General features: G+C 46.4%; 1 protein-coding gene across 9 annotated transcripts in view; it reads left to right on the top strand.

Annotated features, from left to right (window-relative positions):
• Positions 1–23,404, top strand: part of FANCA (FA complementation group A) — a 61,464-nt gene that overhangs the window by 19,379 nt on the left and 18,681 nt on the right. For all 9 annotated transcript variants that reach the window (XR_014305696.1, XR_014305697.1, XR_014305698.1 and 6 more), the window contains 10 exons: positions 2,171–2,281; positions 3,941–4,036; positions 4,129–4,188; positions 5,808–5,896; positions 6,495–6,555; positions 6,635–6,684; positions 13,483–13,559; positions 21,372–21,485; positions 22,522–22,658; positions 23,086–23,156. Coding sequence is in view for 6 of the 9 variants with exons in the window: in XM_082711434.1 (XP_082567560.1) it covers positions 2,171–2,281; positions 3,941–4,036; positions 4,129–4,188; positions 5,808–5,896; positions 6,495–6,555; positions 6,635–6,684; positions 13,483–13,559; positions 21,372–21,485; positions 22,522–22,658; positions 23,086–23,156 (866 nt within the window). In the remaining 3 variants the exon portion in view is untranslated. The remainder of the gene's footprint in view (positions 1–2,170; positions 2,282–3,940; positions 4,037–4,128; positions 4,189–5,807; positions 5,897–6,494; positions 6,556–6,634; positions 6,685–13,482; positions 13,560–21,371; positions 21,486–22,521; positions 22,659–23,085; positions 23,157–23,404) is intronic.

Genomic DNA, 23,404 nt, shown 5'->3' on the forward strand with positions numbered 1-23,404 from the left:
GTTTGTTTTATTATTGTTATTTTTTTAAAAAATTTTAAGTAATTTCTACACCCAACATGGGGCTTCAAGCTGCAACCCCCAGATCAGGAGTCCTGTGCTCTGACTGCCAGCCAGGCATCCCATGGTCACCAGAAGTCCAGAATTATGATGCCCCCAGCTTTGCTCTTTTTCTCCCCCCAAAGTTGCTTTGGCTATTTGGGTTCTTTTGTCAGTCCATAGGACTGTTTGTTCTACTGTGAAGAATGCTGTTGGTATTTTGGTAGGGTTTACAGTAAATTTATGGATTGCTGGGGTACTTGGGTGGCTCGGTCATTGAGTGTCTGCCTTCGGCTCCGGTCATGGTCCCAGGGTCCTGGGATCGAGTCCTGCATCAGGCTCCTTGTTCGGCGGGACACCTGCTTCTCCCTCTCTCGCTCCTGCTTGTGTTCCCTCTCTTGCTGTGTCATTCTCTGTCAAATAAATAAATCTAAAACACACAAAAAAATGTTTGGTAGAATTCATCTGGCCTGGAATTCTGTTTATTGGGAGTTTATTAATGACTGGATTTCTTTGCTGGGAACCGATCTGTTCAAGTTTTCTATTTCTTTTTCTTCTTTTTTAAAAAATATATTTTATTATTTATGTGTGAGACAGAGCGCACGCGTGCATGAGAGGAGAGAATGTCAGAGGGAGAAGCAGACTCGGAGGTCCTGGAACTCCGGGATCACGACCTGAGCAGAAGGCAGTTGCTTAACCGACTGACCACCCAGGCACCCGAGTGTTCTATTTCTTCTGTTTCAGTTTTGGGAGGTTTTATATTTCTAGCTGTTTATCCATTTCTTCCAGATTGTCCAGTTTGTTGACATACAGTTTTTTGTCATGATGTCTTATAATTGTCCCTATTCCTGTGGTACTGGTTGTTACTTCCTCTCATTTGTGATTTTGTTTCTTGAAGTCTTTATAAGTCTGACTAGAGATTCCTCATTTTTATAGCTTTTTTTCAAAGAACCAGCTCCTGATTTCATTGATCTGTTATTTTTCTTTTTTTTGTTCTAGCTTCTGCATTATCTCATCTTTATTATGTCCTTCCTTGTGCTGGTCTTAGGTTTTGTTTTGTTCCTTTTCTAGCTCCTTTAGGTGTAAGGTGCGGTCGTGTATTTGAGATTTTCCTCCCCTCACGGAGGGCCTGAATTGCGATAAACTTCTCTCTTAGAACTGCTTTTCCGCATCCCAAAGGTTTTGGACTGTTTGTGTCCATCTTCATTTGTGTCCACATACTTTTTTTTTTTCTTGACTTCTTGGGTTGGCCCATTCATTTTTAGTAGCATGTGGAACCTCCATGTGTTTGTGGTTTGTCCAGATTTTTCTTGTGGTCGACTCCTGGTTTTATAATGTTGTGGAGTTTGTTCTGTCGGTCTTTAGGTCGCTTTCTGGAGCATTTGGGATGATTGGAGTTACCTAGTTGTGTCTGTGGGTCAAGGTGAGCTGAGGGCCTCCTGCTCTACCACCTTCTTCCCCTTACCTGTGACTTCTCCTGTTCAGAAGAATTCTGACCGAAATCCGGCATTGCGATGGAGGTGCTGCGGGCCTCCAGCCGCAGTGGCAGAGGCTGTGGCGTGGTGGTGAGCTGGGCCGCGGCAGGACTTCGTGTGGCTCGGTATTCGGTTCTCGGCACAGGCTCCTCGCGGCCCCTCAGGGTCGGTGTCCGTTCTGGAATGCCCAGGGCCCCTCAGTTCCTGCAAGGGCCCACTTACGTCTTTGTGAGCTGGGCACTTCCAGGGGCGCCGGGGCTGCCCTTCTCCGCCCCTCCCTTGCAGTGACCTTGTCGTCACCGAAGAGTCTGGGAGTTACCGTGGTTCGGAAGTGGCTTCGTGGTGTGGAATGTGTTTGTTGGCTGAGGAAACGCCCTTGGCAGGGCAGCTAATAAAGACACTGTGCTTCTGAGGGTCACCAAGAGCGCAGTTACTGATCCCTGAGGAATGGGGTTTTCATCTTTGCTGTAAGTGTTCAGCCCGCTCACAGCCAGGCAGAGCCGTGCGCGGTGGGGCTGCTGCGGCCTGCGTGGCTGTTTGCCTTTGGGTGCAGCCGAGCCTGTGTCTGTCGCCACTGCCGTGTCCCTGCGGGGGTGGTGTGGGTGCTGCGGCCCCTCATGGAGCCAGCTGCCTGGCCCTCACCCCGCCTCTCCCTCCAGGCCTCCTTTGGGAACACAAGGGGCTTCCACAGCAGCAGCAAGAAGACACTGGTCTTTCTCTTCAAGTTCCTGTCAGACCTCGTGCCCTATGAGGCGCCCCGGTACCTGCAGGTGAGCAGTGGCCCACACTCCCAGCGTCCCCCCTGCTGGCCCTGCCGCGGGCCTCCCCACCAGGGTTGTGCTTGTGCTCCGCCGTGGGCACCACGTGGGTGCTACTGACATGCCCAGGGACTGGCGCGATATCTGCCCCTGTGGGGCTGTCGGTGACAGCTCACAGTCCCTCACAAGGGCGGGGAGGTCTGTGCTGGCTCAGAAGTCACCTGCTTGGTGGGGGGGTATTGTTGCGGATGCAGTGCTACAGGCCCCTGTTTGGTTTTTGAATGATGTATTATTTATTTTTAGGTAGTTTCAGGTTTTTATTTATATTCCAGTTAGTTAATATATAAAATAATGCATTTTTCTGTTGAAGAAGAACTAGGATATACCCCAAAGTGCCCAAGGCCATTGCTTCCAGAGGTGGAAGAACTTAAACCCTCAGATAGAGTTTGCATTTTTAAATATTTTTTTTATTTATTTGACAAAGAGAGAGAGATCACAAGCAGGCAGAGAGGCAGGCAGAGAAAGAGGGGGGACGCAGGCTCCCTGCTGAGCAGAGAGCCCTATGTGGGGCTCAGTCCCAGGACCCTGAGATCATGACCTGAGCCAAAGGCAGAGGCTTAACCCACTGAGCCACCCAGGTGCCCTTAGAGTTTGCATTTTTAATCACAAATCTGCAAGCATTCCGTGATTAAAAATGCCTTATTGCGGGGCGCCTGGGTGGCTCAGTGGGTTAGGCCGCTGCCTTCGGCTCAGGTCATGATCTCAGGGTCCTGGGATCGAGTCCCGCATCGGGCTCTCTGCTCAGCAGGGAGCCTGCTTCCCTCTCTCTCTCTCTGCCTGCCTTTCCATCTACTTGTGATTTCTCTCTGTCAAATAAATAAATAAAATCTTAAAAAAATATATTTTCTAAAAAAAAAAAAAAAAAAAAAAAAATGCCTTATTGCAAGCTTTCCTTTTAATCAGATAATTCTGCCCAGCATTGTTTGAAGGGTAGGGCACTAGAAACTCATTCTTTTTTTTTTTTTTTTTTTATTCATTTGACAGATAGAGATCACAAGTAGGCAGAGAGGCAGGCAGAGCGAGAGGAAGGCAAGCAGGCTCCCCGCGGAGCAGAGAGCCCCATGCGGGACTCGATCCCAGGACCCTGAGATCAAAACCCGAGCAGAAGGCAGCTGCCCAACCTACTGAGCCACCCAGGCGCCCTTCTTGTAATTCAGAAATTTCAGAAATTTCCATGACATTCCAAAGAATACATGTGACCTAAGGGACCAGGAATCCTATAGAATGTGCCAAGACCCGGTGAAAGCTCAGGACTCCCAGCCTGCCTTGAGGGCTCGACACCTCGTCTGCCTGGGGCTGGGGCACCCCGTGTTTGCACTGTAGGGGACAGACTGGGGGGAGTGCCAGGCTGCGGAGGGGAAGGGCCAGCTCTGTGCGGGGACCCCGCCGCACGCTCTCCCTGGCCAGGCCAGCGTGGGAAGGAGAGGCCAAAGCCGCATGTAGACAGACCCTCAGCCGGGGGAGAGCCCCCTGGAGTTCATGGCTCACTCATCCTCTGAGTTTCCAGCCGTCCGTGGGCGTTCAGGCGGTGGCGGCGAGCTGTTGCAGCTGCCCCAGGAAGTCCCCCCTCGTTCCTGGGCTGTGGGGTCCAGCTCTGCCGTCCGCCCGCAGGCACACATTCTCCACCCGCCACTGGTGCCGAGCAAGTACCGCTCCCTCCTCACGGACTATATCGCGCTGGCCAAGACGCGCCTGTCGGACCTGAAGGTGAGTGTGGTCTCCCCTCCCCGCAGCGACCGCTCCTCGTCCTGTCCCTTCAGAGGCCCGGGCCTCATGTTCCCGCTGTGTCCCCAATGCAGGTTTCAATGGAAAACATGGGCCTCTACGAGGATCTGTCTTCAGCCAGGGACATCATAGAGGTAAGGTCACCTCGGTTCTGCTGCTGCCTGTGGCCTCTGGCCTGTGCTCACCCAGTACAGTCCGATTTCCTGGGACTTGGGAGTGGAGCACGTGGGCCTCTCCCGGCAGCTGTAGCTGGAGGATGGGGTAAGTTACTGTGTGCAGGAGGGTCAGTCTGTCTTACAGATCGTTGTTCACGTGGGTTTGCATTGAAGTCTTTAAAACGGGTGGGAGGAAGATCTGTGTTTCTAAGAATTGCAGGAAAAAGTGTTCACTGTATTTACATAAAGCAAATGTCAAATGGCCGTTTGGCGTATGTATGTGTGTTATTTTGAGATTCACTTACTTAGGTACAGCTGGGTGACTCAGTCAGTGACGTGTCTGCCGACAGCTCAGGTCATGATCCCAGGGTCCTGGGATGGAGCCCCTCATTGGGCTCCCTGTGTAGCCGGGAGTCTGCTTCTCCCTCTGCCCCTCCCCCTGCTCATTCTCTCTCTCTGTCTCTGGTAAATAAGTGAAATCTTTAAAAAACAAACAAAATAGGGGCGCCTGGGTGGCTCAGTGGGTTGGGACGCTGCCTTCGGCTCAGGTCATGATCTCTGGGTCCTGGGATCGAGCCCCGCATCGGGCTCTTTGCTCAGCGGGGAGCCTGCTTCCCCCTCTCTCTGCCTGCCTCTCTGCCTGCTTGTGATCTCTCTGTCAAATAAATAAATAAAATCTTTAAAAAAAAAAAAATAAAAAACAAACAAAATAAAAGACTCTCTTACTTAAACGTGAGTGGCCGGACAGCTCTCACAGCTGCCATGAAAGTTTTAAGTGAATATTTTTAAGTAGTTTATGTATTTATTTATTTAAGATTTTATTTGAGAGAGACAGCCAAAGAGAGAGTATGAGCAGGGGGAGGAGCAGACGCCACACTGAGCGGAGAGCCCGACGTGGGACTCCATCCCAGGACCCTTGGGATCTGAGGCGAAGGCTGATACTTCATTGGCTGAGCTGCCTTGGTGCCCCATAGTTTTAAGTATTTAATGTAGGTATCTAAGATTTATTGCTATTCATATGTTGTTTCATAATTTTGGTGACTGTGAACAATTACGTCCCTTCCCCTTCCCACTTCGGAGTCTTTCTTCGGAACCCTGTATTCTCCCGCAGGGGGTCAGAAGGGTGACAGAGGGTCTCGGAGGTGGTGAATGATCCCCGAGGTGGCCTGGTGCTAGGTGCTTGCTTCCGGAGAGCGTGAAACAGCAGTCAGTCCCTTGCTGTGGTCTTGCTGGCCTTGGTTTGTCCCGATGTCCCCTTGCTGTGCTGGCAGCCAGCCTGTGGCTGTTGACCTTGAAATGGCAGAGTTGCCGTGGCATCCTTCCCTGCTCAATGTCTTGTCTTGTTTTTGTTTTTCTTTTTAAGATTTTATTTATGTATTGGACAGGCAGAGATCACAGGTAGGCAGAGAGGCAGGCAGAGAGAGGAGGAAGCAGGCTCCCCGCTGAGCAGAGAGCCTGATGCGGGACTCAATCCCGGGACCCTGGGATCGTGACCTGAGCCGAAGGCAGCAGCTTAACCCACTGAGCCACGCAGGCGCCCCTCAATGTCTTTTCTTTGAAATCTTGTGTCCTTCCCCACCCTCCCTGTACGGAGCCAGCCCGATAGCCAAGCACAGCAGGATGTGGAGAAGGCCGTCACGGTGTTCGAACACACAGGGAAGATTCCTGTCGCCGTCATGGAGGCCAGGTAGGGCCTTGCTTCCCGGAGTCGCCCCGTCTGTTCTCAGAGCCACTTGTGACGGGTGCCTGTTGCTGGGTGGCTGAGGATAGATGTCCCAGCACAGGTCCTGTAGTGAGGAGGCACGGAGCCTTAGCTGTGGAACTCATTTTCTTGAGGAGAAACAATGGGGATGGTTGAGTAGAGCCCACAGAGAAGGATGAGAACGAGTCCATGGTTTGGTGGTTGGTGTGTTTGTTAATTTTTATGTTTAATTATTTTATTTATTTGAGAGAGAGAGAGAGGAGCAGAGGGAGAGGGAGAGGCAGATCCCCGAGCTGAGCAGCAGCCCGATGCGGGGCTCGATCCCAGGACTCTGGGATCATGACCTGAGCCGAAGGTGGACACTTAACAGCTGAGCCACCCAGGTGCCCCTAAATAAGTAAATCTTAAAAAAAGAGAAAATGGTAGAGTATCACAGCCGTGACATGGAATGGGACACCCGCTCGTGCCACCCTGTGAAATGCAGCGAGATTCTGTGGAAATGGATGTTTTCGTGGCTGTCCGTACGGCGCGCTAACACTTCAGTCATCTCTGGCGCCTTTGGATCTGCTCTACTCTGTTGCAGCATCTTCAGGAGACCCTACTACGTGTCGCACTTCCTCCCTGCCCTGCTCACTCCTCGTGTGGTCAGTACATGTGGTCATGGACTTTGGGCCCAGTTGGCAGAGAATGAATGTCTCACTGGAATCCTATCTTCCCGCACAGCTTCCAAGAACCCCTGATTCCAGAGCGGCCTTGATAGAGTCCCTGAGGAGGTACGGAAGGACATCTGTATCCAGAAGGGTTTTTGACAAATGCAAAAAAATTGTGGTTCTTTTGTAGAGAAACGTGTGTTATTTATAAAATATTGGCCTAAAATTTGTTAAGATTTTATTTTACTTTATATATCTAAAGATTTTATTTATTTGTTTTTTAAAGATTTATTTAAAAAAAAAAAACGATTTTATTTATTTGACAGAGCGAGATCACAAGCAGGCAGAGAGAGAGGGGAAGCAGGCTCCCCGCTGAGCAGAGAGCCCGATGCGGGGCTCGATCCCAGGACCCTGGGATCATGACCTGAACAGAGGCTTTACTGACTGAGCCCCCCAGGCACGCTCAACATTCATTAAGATTTTAAAAAGAAAATTTCTTTAAATCTGAATATCACCACTGAATATCATTTCTTGATGAACTTTTAGGACTGTCTTTCTGGGAATTTAAGATAGTCACGTTATTGGTCCATAATCACTGTGAAAGGAGAATTTTAAGCAAAGAAGGAAAGGACTAGGGAGACACGGAAGCCTCGCCCTGCAACAGATTGGACTAGACCTGGGACTCCAGTGGAACGTGGAGTCTCGGGCCCCTGGCTCACACTTGACCGGCTTTCCAAACTTGTTCTTTCTGTAAATCCTGCTTCCTAGTGAAGCTCCTAGAACATAATGATCCCAGGGGCGCCTGGGTGGCCCAGTGGGTTAAAGCCTCTCCCTTGGGCTCAGGTCTTGATCCCAGGGTGCTGGGATCGAGCCCCACATCGGGCTCTGCTCAGCGGGGAGCCTGCTTCCTCCTCTCTCTCTGCCTACTTGTGGTCTATCTCTGTCAAATAAATGTAAAAAAAAAAAAATAAAATAAAAAAGAGTTGGAAAGAGAAAGAGCCCAGAAAGTAAAAGTAAACTTTTTCATCTTAAAATAAGATTGTTTTCTGGGATCCTTATTTTTATTTATTTTTTACATAAAATATTCCAGAAGTACAGAGACCATTGTAAAAAGCACCCATATCCCCCACTCACATTAATGCTTTGCTCCCTTTCCTTTTTTTTGTTTCTGCTCAAATAAAACAGTACAGGCACTGTTGAAACCCTTCTCGGGGGCCTGGGAGCTGAGGGAGTCTCCTCTGCCCTCTGCCCAGCCCCTGCTCAGGCTCTCTCAGTGTTTCTCCTCTCCCTCTCTCTCAAAAAAAAGGACAAAACAAAAAAACATTCTCCGTCCAGTTCCCTAACCCACTTTCCTTTTCCCTGAGGAAACCATTATCCTGAAGTTGATGTATAATCTTTTTTCTATTTTTATTTTATTTTATTTTGTTTTATTATTTTTGTAGTAGGAGACGGTCAGAGGGAGAAGGACACAGGGCTCGATCTCCTGACCCTGAGATCATGACCTGAGCCAAAATCAAGAGTCAGATGCTTAACCGAATGAGCCACCCAGCCACACCGCTTTTTTCTCTGTTTAATTTTTTGAATTCTGTTCTGGGGGTGCAGCTGCTGCGCTGCACGATCCCAGGGTCCCATGGCCTACAGAATAACTACCTTGACTCACTTACCCATCGCTCTGACAGAACTCTGCGGTGAACTCCAGTATCATGTTTTATTTCATTTTATTTATTTTCAAAGATTTTATTTACTTAGGACAGAGAGCGAGACAAGGAACACAAGCAGGGGGAGTGGGAGAGCAAGAAGCAGGCTCCCCGCTGAGCAGGGAGCCCGATGTGGGGCTCGATCCCAGGACCCTGGGGACCATGACCTGAGCCGAAGGCAGCCCAGTGTCATGTGTTAGTCGTGCTTCAGGAAACATCCTTCTGTGTATCTCCATGGAAACTCAGAATTTTTAGTGGAATTTCCTTAATTTTATAGATTAATTTGTGGATAGTTGACTTTGTTATGACTTTCCTTCTATGAACATAATATATCTTTTTAAGCCTTTCAGTTGTAGATTTTTCTGTCTTGTAAGTTTTGTGTTCCGTATACTACTAGGTACTTAGATTTTATTGCTGTGAAAAGCATATTTTTTTCTTTTTGTTGTTGTTTTTTTGTTTTGTTTTGTTTTTGCTGAGGTAGAGGTGCTCCCCTATCTCATAACCTGCTGAAGTTATTTTTAGTAGCTAGGTAGTATATTTTCTTTGTAGATACACTGTCTATAAGAATAATTTGTCTTAGGGCACCTGGGTGGCTCAGTGGGTTAAAGCTTCTGCCTTCAGCTCAGGTCATGATCCCGGGGTGCTGGGATCGAGCCCCGCATCGGGCTCTCTGCTCAGCAGGGAGCCTGTTTCCCTTACTCTCTCTCTCTGCCTGCCTCTTGTGATCTCTGTCTGTCAAATAAATAATTTAAAGAATAATAATATTTTGTCTTTTTTTCTGATCTTTATACTTCTTCATTTTTGTCTTATTGTATTAGGTAGACTTTTTAGTATTATATGAAACTATAGAAATAAACTATCTTGTTCCTGACTCAAATAAGAATGCTTCTACAGTTTTACCAATATTTGATTTGCTGTAGTCTACTTATATTTTCATATGGTTTTTATGATATCAAGAAAGTTCCCTCTATGTGAATTTGCTAGGACTTTGAGCATGAATTAATGCTTTTGTTGTGTCTCTGGAGGTGGTTTGGGTTCTGTGAGTCGCCCCAGGACGGACGACTTTTAGTTTTCCACTGTCCTCGCACTCCCAGATCACTTCTAGATCACTACCACATCACTTGGTAATGATTTTTAATTGTGGAGGCTGTTGAATTCGAATTAGTAATACTTTAAGATTTTTGCATCTATGTCTCATATGTTTTTACTCATCTTGGCTGCTTTGACATCAAGGTTGTAGCACCTCATGGAATGAATTGGGTGGCCTTCCCTTTTTCCCGAGTCCTAAACAGTCCGTATAACTCAGCGATTTTGTGTTCCTTTAAGTTCGGTCTAACGTGGCTCTACAGTCATCTGTTCCTGGAATCCATTTCAGAGGCAGGCTCTGGACAACTGATTCAGTTTCTTGAATGTTTGTTTGTCTAGTTAGGTTTTTTATTTGTTTATTTGGTTTTTTTTTTAAGATTTTATTTATTTATTTGAGAGAGAGACAGTGAGAGAGAGCATGAGAGGCGAGAAGGTCAGAGGGAGAAGCAGACTCCCTATGGAGCCGGGGATTTTTATTTGTTCTTGAGTTAGTTGTATGTTTCTAGAAAACCATCTATTTTATCTACATTTTTAAATTTACTGACATAGCATTGATTACCATGTATGTATATATATTTTTTTAAGTAAGCTCCATGCCCACCGTGGGGCTTGAATTCAAACCCTGAGATCAAGACCTTAGCCGAGTTCAAGAGTTGGATGTGTGACTGACTGAGCAATCCAGGCGCCCCCTGCTCTCGCCCCGCGTTTTTTTTTTAATTCCTATTGTTACTTTTGCCCTTGATGACTCTCTCTTGTTAAAGATTTGTCTGTGGTATTAATTTTACTGCATAACTACTTTTTTGGGTTTTTTTTTGGTATTATTTTGGTCTTATCATATCTGCTGATTTATTTTTTATCTTCTGTATTATTGCTTTTAGATTTTAACTTTACTATTGCCTTCTCTGTATTTCCTTGAGTTTACTCTTTTGTTCTTTTTATAGGTTCTGAAACTGGTTGTTTAACTCAGTGTTTTATAGTCTTTCTTGTGTTTTAATACAGGTATATCTTAATATTAATTTTTTTTAAAAGATTTTATTTATTTGTCAGAGAGAGAGAGAGCGCGCGCACACACAAGCGGAGAGAGAAGCAGGCTCCCTGCTGAGCAAGGAGCCCAAGACGGGACTTGATCCCAGGACCCTGGGATTATGATCTGAGCCAAAGGCAGCAACTTAACAACTGAGCCAACCAGGCATCCCATTCTTATAGTTTTTAGTTAGTTGTAAATGAATTAACAAATTTTCCAAACATACAGATAATTGTCCCAGAGCTTTTATTGCTGATTTCTGCTTTAATTATATTATTTTCAAAGAGCATGATTAGCTTTTTATGGATTTTTTTAATAAATTGAGACTTTTCCGCAGACTATGTACCTGTTCAGGATTTGTGAACATTCCCTGCATATTCTTTTTTTTTTTTTTTTTTTAATTTATTTGACGGAGACACGGCAAGAGAGGGAACAGAGGCAGGGGGAGTGGGAGAGGGAGAAGCAGGCTTCCTGCTGAGTAGGGAGCCCACTGTGGGCTTCAGTCCCAGGACTCTGAGATCATGACCTGAGCCGAACGCAGATGCCTGATGACTAAGCCACCCAGGTGCCCCTGTACTGTCTATTAGGATTTATTTACTTACTAGGCTGTTCGTGCCAGCTTTTTCCCCTTCTTTTCTTTTTGGTGTATGCATAGGATGGCGTCCTCATTCATTGACATTTATTTCTAGGCTTTTTTTTTTTTTTTTAAGTAAGATTTTTAAAAATTTATTTATTTGAGAGAGAGAGAGAGAGGGAAGCAGACTCCCCGCTGAGCAGAAAGCCTGATGTGGGGCTCCATCTCAGGAGCCTGGATCATGACCTGAGCCTAAGGCATAGGCTCAACCCACTGAGCCACCCAGATGCCCCTATTTCTAGGTTTTAAAAAATTGTTTTTGGAGGCCCCTGGGGTGGCTCAGTCAGTGAAGCATCTGCCTTTGGCTTAGGTTATAATCTCAGGATCCTGGTATCAAACCCTGCATCGGGCTCCCTGCTCAGTGGGGAGTCTTTTTCTCCAGCCCCCCTACTCCCCACCCCCACTCATGCTCACCCCTCCCCCCCACTCATGCTCACCCTCGCATTTTTTCTCAAATAAATAAAATCTTTAAAAAAATGTTTTTGTCAAAGTCAAGTAAGGATATAGAGTTAAGTTTCAGTGTTATAAAGTTTATTAGGAGAAACAGCCATCTCCCCAACACTTCCCTGCCATTTCTTTTTCTGTGGAAGCAAGCATTTTCAACTTTTTTTTTTTAAGATTTTTTTTATTTATTTGAGAGAGAGAGAGAGAGATCACAAGTGGGCAGAGGCAGGCAGAGAGAGAGGAGGAAGCAGGCTTCCCGCTGAGTAGAAAGCCTGATGCAGGACTTAATCCCAGGACCCTGAGATCACGACCCGAACCAAGGGCAATGGCTTAAGCCACCGAGCCACCCAGGTGCCCCAAGCATTTTCAACTCTTAACTGAATTTTTTTTTTTTAAGATTTTATTTATTTATTTGACAGACAGAGATCACAAGCAGGTAGAGAGGCAGGCAGAGAGAGGGGGAAGCAGGCTCCCCGCTGAGCAGAGAGCCCGATGTGGGGCTCGATCCCAGGACCCTGAGATCATGACCTGAGCCAAAGGCAGCAGCTTAACCCACTGAGCCACCCAGGCGCCCCTCTTAACTGAATTTTGATATTTATCTTTATATTTATTTTCTTTTTTTCTTTCTTCCTTTCTTTCCTTTTCTTTTTTTTGGGGGTGGGGACAGCTTATTTAACCCTCACATTTGGTAGGTAGTTTGGTGAGGTATAGAAATCTAGGTCGGAAATACTTTTCTTAAAATTTTTTAAAGTATTTCTCTGTTGATGTCTAGCTTCTAGTGCTGATGTTGAGCTGTTACATTTCTGATTCTTTGCACGTGACCTGTGTTTTTCTCTGGAGACTTCCTGTGCCTTTTTTTTTTTCTTCCCTGTGTTCTGAAATTTAACGGCTGTGTATTTCGGTATTTAGGTCTGTTTTCATTTCTTGGCTGAGCAGAAGGTGGGCCTTTTAATCTGGAAATTCATGTTCTTCAGTATAAGAAATTTTCTCAGATATTTTAAAATCTTCTGTTATGAGAAATTCAAGACAGAAAGTAGAATAGTATTTATGTCACGCTCATAAGCCCCCGCTGCTCTGGGCTGTTTGGAAGCAAACCCCAGGCCCAGATGACATCAATAGCTTATTTCCCATGTGGCTTCTTCTTGGGGCTCCCACTTCTCAGGCATTGGGTCGCCAGATTGTCTTCTGACTTGTTCTCCGTTTTGCATGTCTGGTTTTGGGGGTGTAATTTCTCTCTTTTTAGTAGGATTTCTTCCAGTTTACCTGCCTGCCCCTTCTGTCACTGTCTTAGCTCTTTGAGGATGAGTGGTGTCTGACTTGTCCTTTTCTGTACGGTTCTGCACTTCCTCAGATTTGCTCTTTTCTTTTCCTTTGCATTCCTTTCTACTCCTGAAGCCCGTGGCTTTCTGGTCCCCAGGTGCTTGGTGTGGTCCTCAGGTGCGGGCCGTCCTCAGCCTGCCCCTCGTAGGGGCCTCCTGCTCTAGGACCCATCCATCTCCCTCCTTTCTCTGGTTCGTCGTCTGGGTTTGTAGCACTGTGGCGAGGCTGCCCTCCTGACTCACTGCTTATTCTGAGATGTTGTGTGCTGTAGGCCATACCAGTGCACGTGTCCCGTACCTGGGCTGCCACTCTGTGGCTCCTGCTCCTCTGAACCTCTTTGTCATAGGACTTTGTTCTATAATTCTGTGTTTTTTTAATGACATTAATTGGATGTTTTCTCCATATTACTCGTTAAAAGTCATAAATTCATTTGAAAAATTTGGAAATTACCCAAACTTTAATGAGAGCAGTGAAAATTATAATCTCACTATCCTAAGGCAACCCCATTGGCAGATATTTTTATACGACACATTATGAAACAGGACAATTTGATTCATGTAATGGTTTCTTTTTTTCTAAAAACAGGGTCATACTATAAGGTATGGGTAATAGATTATATCATGTATTTTTGTTCTGTGATAATATTTGGAATTGTGAGCTTGAGACCTAATTTGAGTCGTGGTTGACTTGGGTTTCCATGTTTTCTTTTGATCCAGGGCAGATAAAATCCCCGCGTCTCTGTACTCTACCTATTGCCAAGCCTGCTCCACTGCCAGAGAGAAGCCGCCAGAAAGTAAGGTTAATGGCTCTGTCCCTGAGGCGGGCACCTTTTTGGCTCCCTGGTCACAAGGTATGCAGGCAAGACCTTGGCCAGTGCTGGTCTGGCTCAGTCAGGACAGACCTGCCCTACTTGTCAGGTCCCAGCCCGGAGGCCTTGGCAGGTTACCTGCTGGGGCACCTCCCTGCTGTGCTGCATGAGACTGTGATGTGCCTTCTACTTGCTTGTCCTGATTTGGGTGACCTGTCAGACGAGGCAACCAGGCCTGAGGCCTGCAGTGTTGATTCTGAAGTGGGATATGATTGGGGGGATCTGCTTTTTGGGTCGGCCGAGGCTTCTCTCTTGAGTTGGAGATCACTCGGCTCATGAGGAAGAGTGCTATAGGCCTAGGTCTGATCTGTAACAGCATGCTTGCGGCAGCAGTGCTGGAAGCCACTGGGCAGCCTTGCTGGCAGATCCTACCCATCCCATGGTCTCCACTAACTTGGCAGTGGTGGGAGGCTGATCAGGAGGGCCTGCTTCCCCAGCACTGTCACATGGTTTAAATCCTCTGACCTTTGCCGGGTCAGCTAGGTTGAATGAGGCTGTGTTTTCTAGTTCTGTCTCCCAAAACCTTTCCTTTTACACACTTGGATGATTTCTCACAGCCACGGAGCCTGAAGAAACTTGAGAGGGCAAAGAATGAAAGTCCCAGGTCTCACACTTGTTTGCAACAGTACTGAAATAGCTCACCTCCGTGCTGTAGGGCTGTGTCCCGTGTGTGAGAGGCAGCTCCTCCCTACTACCCAGCCCCCTGGCCCTGCCTTGGGGGCCTCAAGAATGTTCACTATACTTTATCTGGCAGGGCTTATAAAAGAAGCCTTATGATTTCTGGTTTTGTCCTAGTGTTTACCTTGTGAGGCTCACTGCGTTTATCCATTGTCTTCTCTGGTGACCCCAGAACTGGAACTTGCTCTGCTTTTAAAACATATGTAGTGTGCATTCCTTTTTTTTTTTTTTTTTTTTAAGGTTTTATTCATTTATTTGACAGAACACAAGAGCACGAGCAGGGGGATGGGCAGAGAGAGAGGTATAAGCAGGCTCCCTGCTGAGCAGAGAGCTGGATGTGGGGCTGGACCCCAGGGCTCTGAGATGGTGACCTGAGCCAAACAAAGGCAGACGTTTAACCAACTGAGCCACTCAGGTGTCCCTCGAAACATTTTTCTTGAAGAGCTAGCAAGATGGTGGAGTAGGAGACCTACATTTCGTCTGGTCCCAGGAATTCAGCTAGAGAGTTATTAAACCATTCTGAACACCTATGAACTCAACAGAAGATCGAAGAAAAGAATTGCTGCAACTCTAGGTACCGAAAAGCGACCACTTTCTGGAAGTTTCAGATCTCCTCTGATTTGTTTCTCTGGAGTTGTTGCTACCCATTTAGCATTTTGTTCTCTTGTTCTTCTAGTTCTCTGGACAAAATGATGAAATGGAAATACTCACCTCAAAAGAAAGAACAAGAGGCAGTACCAACTGCCAGGGACCTGAGTAGCATGGACATTAGTAAGATGATGAAACTAAGAGTTCAGAATAGCAGTTATAAAGATACTAGCTGGGCTTGAAAAAAAGCATAGAAAATACTAGAAAATCCCTTTCTGGAGAAATAAAACATAACCAAGTCAAAAGATCAAAAAGGTCATTAATGAGGTGTAATAAAAAGTGGAGGAATTCACTGCTCAGATAAATGAGGCAGAAGAGAGAATTAGTGATCTAGAAGACCAAGTAATAGAGAATAAAGAAGCTGAGAAAAAGAGATAAACAACTATTAGATCATGAGGGGAGAATTCGAGAGACAAGTGATACCATAAAATGAAGTAATACTAGAATAATTGGCATCCCAGAAGAAGAATAAAGAAAGAGGGGGCAAAAGGTATATTGGAGCAAATTATAGTGGAGAACTAACCTAATTTGGGGAAGGAAACAGACATCAAAATCTAGACATTCAGGTAGACATTGAAAATAGAAGGAGAGACAAAAAGCTTCCAGGACAAACAAAAACTAAAAGAATTTGTGAACACCAAACCAGCCCTACAGGAAATTTTGTGTCCTCTAAGCAAAGAGAGAGTCTAAAAGTAGCATAGACTAGGAAAAAAACCAGAGACAATATACAGCAGTGGTCATCTTACAGGCAATACAATGCACTAAATTCATATCTTTCACTAGTTGCCCTGAACGTAAATGGACTAAATGTCCCAATCAAAAGACACAGGGTATCAGATTGGATAAAAAAATAACATCCATCTATATGCTGCCTGCAAGAGACTCATTTTAGACCCAAAGAGACCTCCGGATTTGAAGTGAGGAGGTGGAAAACCATTTGCCGTGCTAATGAACAGTAAAAGAAAGCTGGAGTGGCGATCCGTATATCCAGCAATTTAGATTTTAAACCAAAGACTATAATAAGAGATGAGGAAGGACACTCGACCATACTTAAATGGTATATCCAACAAGAAGATCTAACACTTGTAAATATTTATGCCTCTAACATGGGAGCAGCCAATTATATAAGCCAATTAATAACAAAATCAGGGGTGCATAGGTGGCTCAGTGGGTTAAACCTCGGCTCAGGTCATGGTCTCAGGGTCCTGGGATAGAGCCCCCCATCGGGCTCTCTGCTCAGCGGGGAGCCTGCTTCCCCCTCCCTCTCTGCCTGCCTCTTTGCCTGCTTGTGATCTCTCTCTCTGTCAAATAAATAAATAAAATCTTTAAAAAAATAACAAAATCAAACACATCGACAATAATACAATAATAGTAGGGGACTTTAACTCCCCCTCACTGATATGGACAGATCATCTAAGCAAAAGATCAACAAAGAAACAAGGACTTTGAATGACATACTGGACCAGATGGACATTATAGATATATGCAGAACATTCCATCCCAAAGCAACAAAATACACATTCTTCTCTAGTGCACATGGATCTATTCTCCAGAATAGATCACATTGTGGGTCACAAGTCAGATCTCAACTGGTACCTAAAGATTGGGATCACTCCCTGCATATTCTCAGACCACAATGCTTTGACACTCAAACTCAGTCACAAGCAGAAAGTTGGAAAGCACTCAAATACATGGAGGGTAAAAAGCATCCTACTAAAGAATGAATTGTCAACAGGAAGTTGAATGAACAAAGTTCATGGAAACAAATGAAAATGAAACCATAACTGTTCAAAATATTTGGGATGCAGCAAAGGCACTCCTAAGAGGAAAGTATATAGCAATACAAACCTTTCTCAGGAAACAAGAAAGGTCTCAAATGCACAACTTAACCTTACACCTAAAGGAGGTAGAGAAAAAGCAAAGAAAGCCTAAACCCAGCAGGAGAAGAGAAATAATAAATATTGGAGCTGAAATTAATGCAGTAGAAACTAAAAGAATGGAACAGATCAATGAAAGTAGGATCTTGTCCTTTGAAAGAATAAGATTGATAACCCTCTGGCCAGACTTATCCAAAAGAAGAGAGAAAGGACCCAGATAAAATCATGAATGAAAGAGGAGAGATCACAACCAATACCAAAGAAAAAGAGACGATTATAGGGGTGCCTGGGTGGCTCAGTTAAGCATCTGTCTTCAGTTCAGGTCATGATCCTGGGATCGAGCCCCGCATTGGACTTCCTGCTCAGCGGGAAGACTGCTTCTCCCTCTCCCACACCCCCTGCTTGTATTCCCTCTCTTTCTGTATCTCTGTGTCAAATAAATAAATAAAATCTTTTTTTAAAATATTACAAGTACATGGGATGCCTGGGTGGCTCAGTTGGTTAAGCAGCTGCCTTTAGCTCAGGTCATGATCCCAGCGTCCTGGGATCGAGTCCCACATCGGGCTTCTTGCTCAGCAGGGAGCCTGCTTCTCCCTCTGCCTGCCATTCTGTTTGCCTGTGCTCGCTCTCTCCCCCTCTCTCTGATAAATAAATAAAATCTTTAAAAAAATTTTTTTTAAAAATTACAAGTACATATTATGAACAAGTATATGCAAAAAAATCAGGTAATCTGGAAGAAATGGATACATTCCTAGAGATGTATAAACTTCCAAAACTAGAAACAGGAAGAAATAGAAAACCTGAACAGAACCATAACCAGCAAGGAAATTGAAGTAGTCATCAAAAATCTCCCAACAAACCAGAGCCCAGGGCCAGACGGCTTCCCAGGGGAATTATACCGAACATGTAAAGAAGAATTAATACCTATTCTTCTGAGACTTCCAAAAAATAGAAATGGAAGGAAAACTTCTAAACTCATTTTATGAAGCCAGCATTACCTTGATCCCCAAATCAGACAAAGGCCCCATCAGAAAGGAGAATTACAGACCAACTCCTTGTTGAACACAGATGCAAAAATTCTCATGAAAATACTAGTCAGTAGGATCCAACAGTACATTAGAAGGATTATTCACAATGACCAAGTGGGATTTATCCCAGGACTGCAAGGTTGGTTCAACATCCATAAATCAATCAATGTGATACAATACATTAGTAAAAGAACAAGAACTATATGATCCTCTTAATAGATGCAGAAAATGTGTTTGACAAAGTACAGCATCCTTTCTTGATCAAAACTCTTTACAGTCTAGGGATAGAGGGTACATTCCTCAATATCATCAAAGCCATCTATGAAAATCATGTGAATATCATTCTTTGATGTATGAAAAACTGAGAGCTTTTCCCCTGAGGTCAGGGACAAAGCAGGGATATTGACTATGACCGCTGTAAGTCCTAGCCTTAGCAATCAGACAAGAAGAAGAAATAAAAGGCATCTGAATTAGCAAAGAAGTCAAACTCTATCTTTTTGCAGATGAGATGATGCTTTATATGGAAAACCCAAAAGACCACTCCAAAACTGCTAGAACTCATACAGGAATTCAGTAAAGTGGCTGGATATAAAATCAGTGCACAGAAATCAGTTGCATTTCTTTTTTTTCTTTTTAAAAAGATTTTATTTAATTATTTGACAGAGATCACAAGTAGGCAGAGAGGCAGGCAGAGAAACAGGAGGGCAAGCATGCTCCCCACTGAGCACAGAGCCCGATGCGGGGCTCAATCTCAGGACCCTGGGATCATGACCCAAGCCGAAGGCAGAGGCTTAACCCACTGAGCCTCCCAGATGCCCCGATCAGTTGCATTTCTATACACCAACAGCTAGACAGAAGAAAGAGAAATTAAGGAGTCAATCCCATTTACAGTTGCACCTAATCCCATAAGATTCCTAGGAATAAATCTAGCCAGAGAGTCAAAGAATTACTACTCAGAAAAGTATAGAGCATTCATGAGAGAAATTGAGGAAGACACACAGAAATGGAAGATAGTTTCATGCTCATGAATTGGAAGAACAAATATTGTGAAAATGTCTATGCCACCTAGAGCAGTCTACACATTTAGTGCAGTGCAGTCCCTATCAAAATACCATCACCTTCTTTCACAGAAATGGAAAAAATAATCCTAAAATTTACACAGAACCAGAAAGGACCCTGAATAGCCAGATGAGTGTCAACAACAGAAACCAGAGCTGTGGACATCAGCATGCCTGACCTCAATACATTAAAAAGCTTCGATCGTCAAGACAGCATGGTACTGGCACAAAAATAGACACATAGATCGATGGAATAGAGTAGAGAGCCCGGAAATAGACCCTCAACTCTGTGGTCAATTAATCTTTGACAAAGCAGTAAAGAATGTCCAATAGAAGATAGTTTCTTCAACATATGATGTTGGGAAAATTGGACAGCCACGTGCAGAAAAATGACACTGGACCATCTCCTTACACCACACACTAAGACAAAATGGCTGAAAGACCTAAATGTGAGCCAGGAATTCATCAAAATCCTTGAGGAGAACGCAGGCTTCAACCTCTTTGACCTCAGCTGTAGCAAATTCTTGCTAGAAACATCGCCAGAATCAAGGGAAGCAAGGGCAAAATGAACGATTGGGATTTCGTCAAGATAAAAAGCTTTTCATGGGGTGCCTGGGTGGCTCAGTGGGTTAAAGGCTCTGCCTTTGGCTTGGGTCGTGATCCCAGAGTCCTGGAATCGAGCTCCGCATTGGGCTCTCTGCTCAGCGGGGAGCCTGCCTTTTTGCCTACCTGTGATCTCTCTCTCAAATAAATAATATCTTTAAAAAAAAAAAAAAGATAAAAAGCTTTTCCATAGCAAAAGAAAAGTCAACAAAACCAAAAGACAGCCAACAGAATGGGCGATTTTTGCAAATGACATATCAGATGAAGGGTTAGTATCTAAAATCTATAAAGAACTTAACCAAACTCAACACCCAAGGAACAAATAATCCAATGAAGAAATGGGCAGAGGACATGAACAGACATTTCTGCAAAGAAGACATCCAGACGGCCAACAGGCACATGAAAATGTGCTCAACATCACTCAGCATCAGGGAAATACAGTGGGACGCCACCTCACACCAGTCAGAATGACTACAATTAACAAGTCAGGAAAGGACAGGTGCTGGCGAGGACGCAGAGAAAGGGGGACCCTCCCGCACTGTTGGTGGGAACACAAGCTGGTGCAGCCACTCTGGAAAACAGCATAGAGGTTTCTCAAAAACTTAAAAATAGAGCTCCCTTCCGACCCAGCAATCGCACTACTGGGTATTTACCACAAAGATACAAATGTAGCGATCCGAATGGTCACCTGCACCGCAGTGTTTATAAGAGCAATGTCCACAATAGCCAGACTACAGAAAGAGCCCGGATGTCCATCGACAGATGAATGGATAAAGATGTGGTGTATGTATATACAATGGAACATTATGCAGCCATCAAAAATTGAGATCTTGCCTTTTGCAATGATGTGAATGGAACTGGAGGCTGTTATGTTAAGCAAAATAAGTGAATCAGAGAAAGACAATTGTCAGATCATCCGATCTCATGGATATGTGAAATTTGAGAAACAAGGCAGAGGATCCCAGGCGAATCTAGAGAAAATGAAGCAATATGAAACCAGAGGGAGACAAACCATAAGAGACTCTTAACGTCAGGGAAAAAACAAACAAACTGAGGGCTGCTGGAGTGGAGGGGGTCGGAGCGGTGGGGCGGCTGGAGGACGAGCAGTGGAGATGGACATATGCGCGACGGTGAGCGCTGGGAACGGTGTAAGACTGACGGACCACAGACCTGTACCCCTGAAGCAAGACATTACGTGTTTGAAAAAAAAAATTTTTTTTTCTTTTATAAATATGTGATCAGATTTTTTCATAAATTTATGCAATATATGTTGAGAGCTAGTAATCATCTTATATATACTACTTCTTAGCTTTGTTCTTTTTTTTTTTTTTAAAGATTTTATTTATTTGACAGACAACACAGGTAGGCAGAGAGAGAGAGAGAGAGGAGGAAGCAGGCTCCCCGCTGAGCAGAGAGCCCGATGCGGGGCTCGATCCCAGGACCCTGAGATCATGACCTGAGCTGAAGGCAGAGGCTTAACCCACTGAGCCACCCAGGCGCCCCCTTAGCTTTTTTCTTTACATCTTATTCTTTTTTTAATATCCTGTCATAAAAAAACAGTATGACAATGTTTCTTAAAATTCGCAGAAATTGAATAAATTGTCACTCATCCACAATCCTATGTCCCCACCCAGACTCCCTCACTCTGCTTCTGGTCCTTTTTCTTTACATTTTAATCTTTATGGCATGTTGTGTGTAAACCGTGTTTTTTCTTAAGTTAAACATTTCACGAATAAATTTCTGGTCCAATGATCAGTGCCCAGCAGTGCCTCCCCTCGCCTGGCGCCTCTGTCTGCCCTTCTCACTGACGAGCTGTGTCTAGGGCTGTGTCCTGTCGTCTCCCAGGTGCAGCCCCAGGGAGGACAGCGGACGCCGGCTGCATGGAGGAGCCTCTGGGGCTGCTTGCGGCTGCGCTCAGAGAGTTCCGAGCCGCCGTGGCAGACCCTACACAGAGTGATGGTGAGGACCTGGCCGAGGGCGGGGCTGTCTGTGGCGGGTTTTTGTGGGCTGCGTGGGTGTCCTCCGGGGCCGGAGTTCGGTTCAGCCTGAGTGCGGCGCTGGTGGCTGCTGGACAGGGCGCGACTCTCGTTCAGGCTGTCATAGACCCTTAGCAGGGGCGACCACTCTGCCGTTTGACATTCCAGCAGGACAGATGACGGGGAGGGAGAAGACTGGCATCCCGAGGCCCTGGGGTGTCTTTCTGAAGGGACTGACCAGCAGGGACACTAAGCACTGGGCCTCTGCTTCTGGGCGACGAGGTCCTAGAAAATGGCGAGGCACAAATGTTCGCTTGTGGAGGAAGAATGTGACCGGTTCACACTACAGAGTGGCAGTCCATAAAATCAAATATTGATGTCTCATATCGAAGAGATTTTTGTTGGGAAAAATGCAGAATCTAAAGTAAATAGACCATATTTTTACCCAGGAAGTATAGTAAGTTTTTATAGATCATAAACCATTGCATTCAAGCGAGGACAGAATGTTCAGTGGGAGTCTCCCAGAGGAAATGTCCCCAATGCCAGCTTAGTGTCCCCACTCGCGGTGGCCCCCAGCGCCCTGGGTGTGTGGCCTTTCGGAGCTGCACTCCCATGATGTAGGGACATGGGTATGTGGAGGCCGGGGCGGCCTGCCCGGCTTCAGCAGGATCCCAACAGGTCTGGTCAGCCTTGTTTCTAGCCGCACACTTGCCAGTTCCAGCGGGCCTGGTGGCCTGTTTGCTTCCCTGCCGCGCGCCTGGAGACTGGCGGTGGGACGCGGAGCTCAGCAGGTGTAGCAGCGTGAGGGGGACTCGGAGAGTGCGTGCAAAGTCCAGGTCTCTGATGGTAAAGGAGCACGCGGACCCCTCAGAGAACCGGGCGACCCGTCTCGTGTCGCGGTCCACCCCTGCTTCCTCGGGGACATGCACCCAGGATGGACAGAGCCAGCCCCAGGTGCAGGCATGGTTGGGTGTCCGCGGCTGTCTGGCTCCTCTCACCGTGGCCTTCTTCGTCTGCAGTTCTTTCTGCTCACCTGGCACTGGTCTCCGAGCGGCTCAGCTCCGTCCTGGGCCCGGGCGAGGAGGACAGCAGCCTGGGGCTCTCACGGGTCCAGCTCAGCCTCCGGGCTCCACACCTGGAGCCGCGGGAGCAGGAGGTGAGTGCGGGGTGTGGGTGCTGGGCCGTCGAGTGGGCCGGATCGGGAAACAAGACGTGGGGAGCTGGGCCTGCTCCGCCCGGGGGCAGCCCACCCCCGCCTCTGCGTATACAGACTCCTTTTACATTTCTGCAGAACACGCAGCAGGTGGTGTTTGCGGCCCCAAAGCCTAAAACTCTTGACTCTCTGGGCCTGGGGAGACGAGGTGTGCGACCCGTCCCCTGGGGCACCATCTCGGGGCCGGGACTATGGGCCACCTGCGCTGCCATCTGTCGGGATTCAGGAATGGGGTTCGGCCACCGTCAGCGTGAGCATTTCCTCCGCAGATGTGCACCTGCTTTGCCGTGTCCAAGGCGTCAGCAGGTCGTCGGGCTCCCGCTCTCTCCAGGACTCTGTTTCTCGGTGACTGTCTCTCTGTCTCTGTCAGGTCGCGGATCTCCTGTTGACGTCTTTCTGTCAGAACCTGATGGCGGCCTCCAGCTTCGCACCAGCAGACAGGTAGAGGCTGGTGCTTTTCCTGGGGGGGGGGGCTGCGCACAGCGGCCGGGGGCTGAGACGGGCCTCCCCGGTGCAGTGAGCTCCTCCCAGTCTTCATGATGAGGACGAGGAGCATGGCCGTCCGTCCCTAGGCTGCCTCTCACCCTGGGTCCTGCCTTCTGCCTTCGGTCCTGGTTGGGGGTCCCAGGTGGGTGGTGGGGCCGTGCTGACTGCTCGGGTGGAGGGTAAGCAGCACCACAGGGGAGCCT

This window comes from Mustela nivalis (genome assembly GCF_964662115.1).
Source record: "Mustela nivalis genome assembly, chromosome: 18".
NCBI lineage: Eukaryota > Metazoa > Chordata > Mammalia > Carnivora > Mustelidae > Mustela > Mustela nivalis.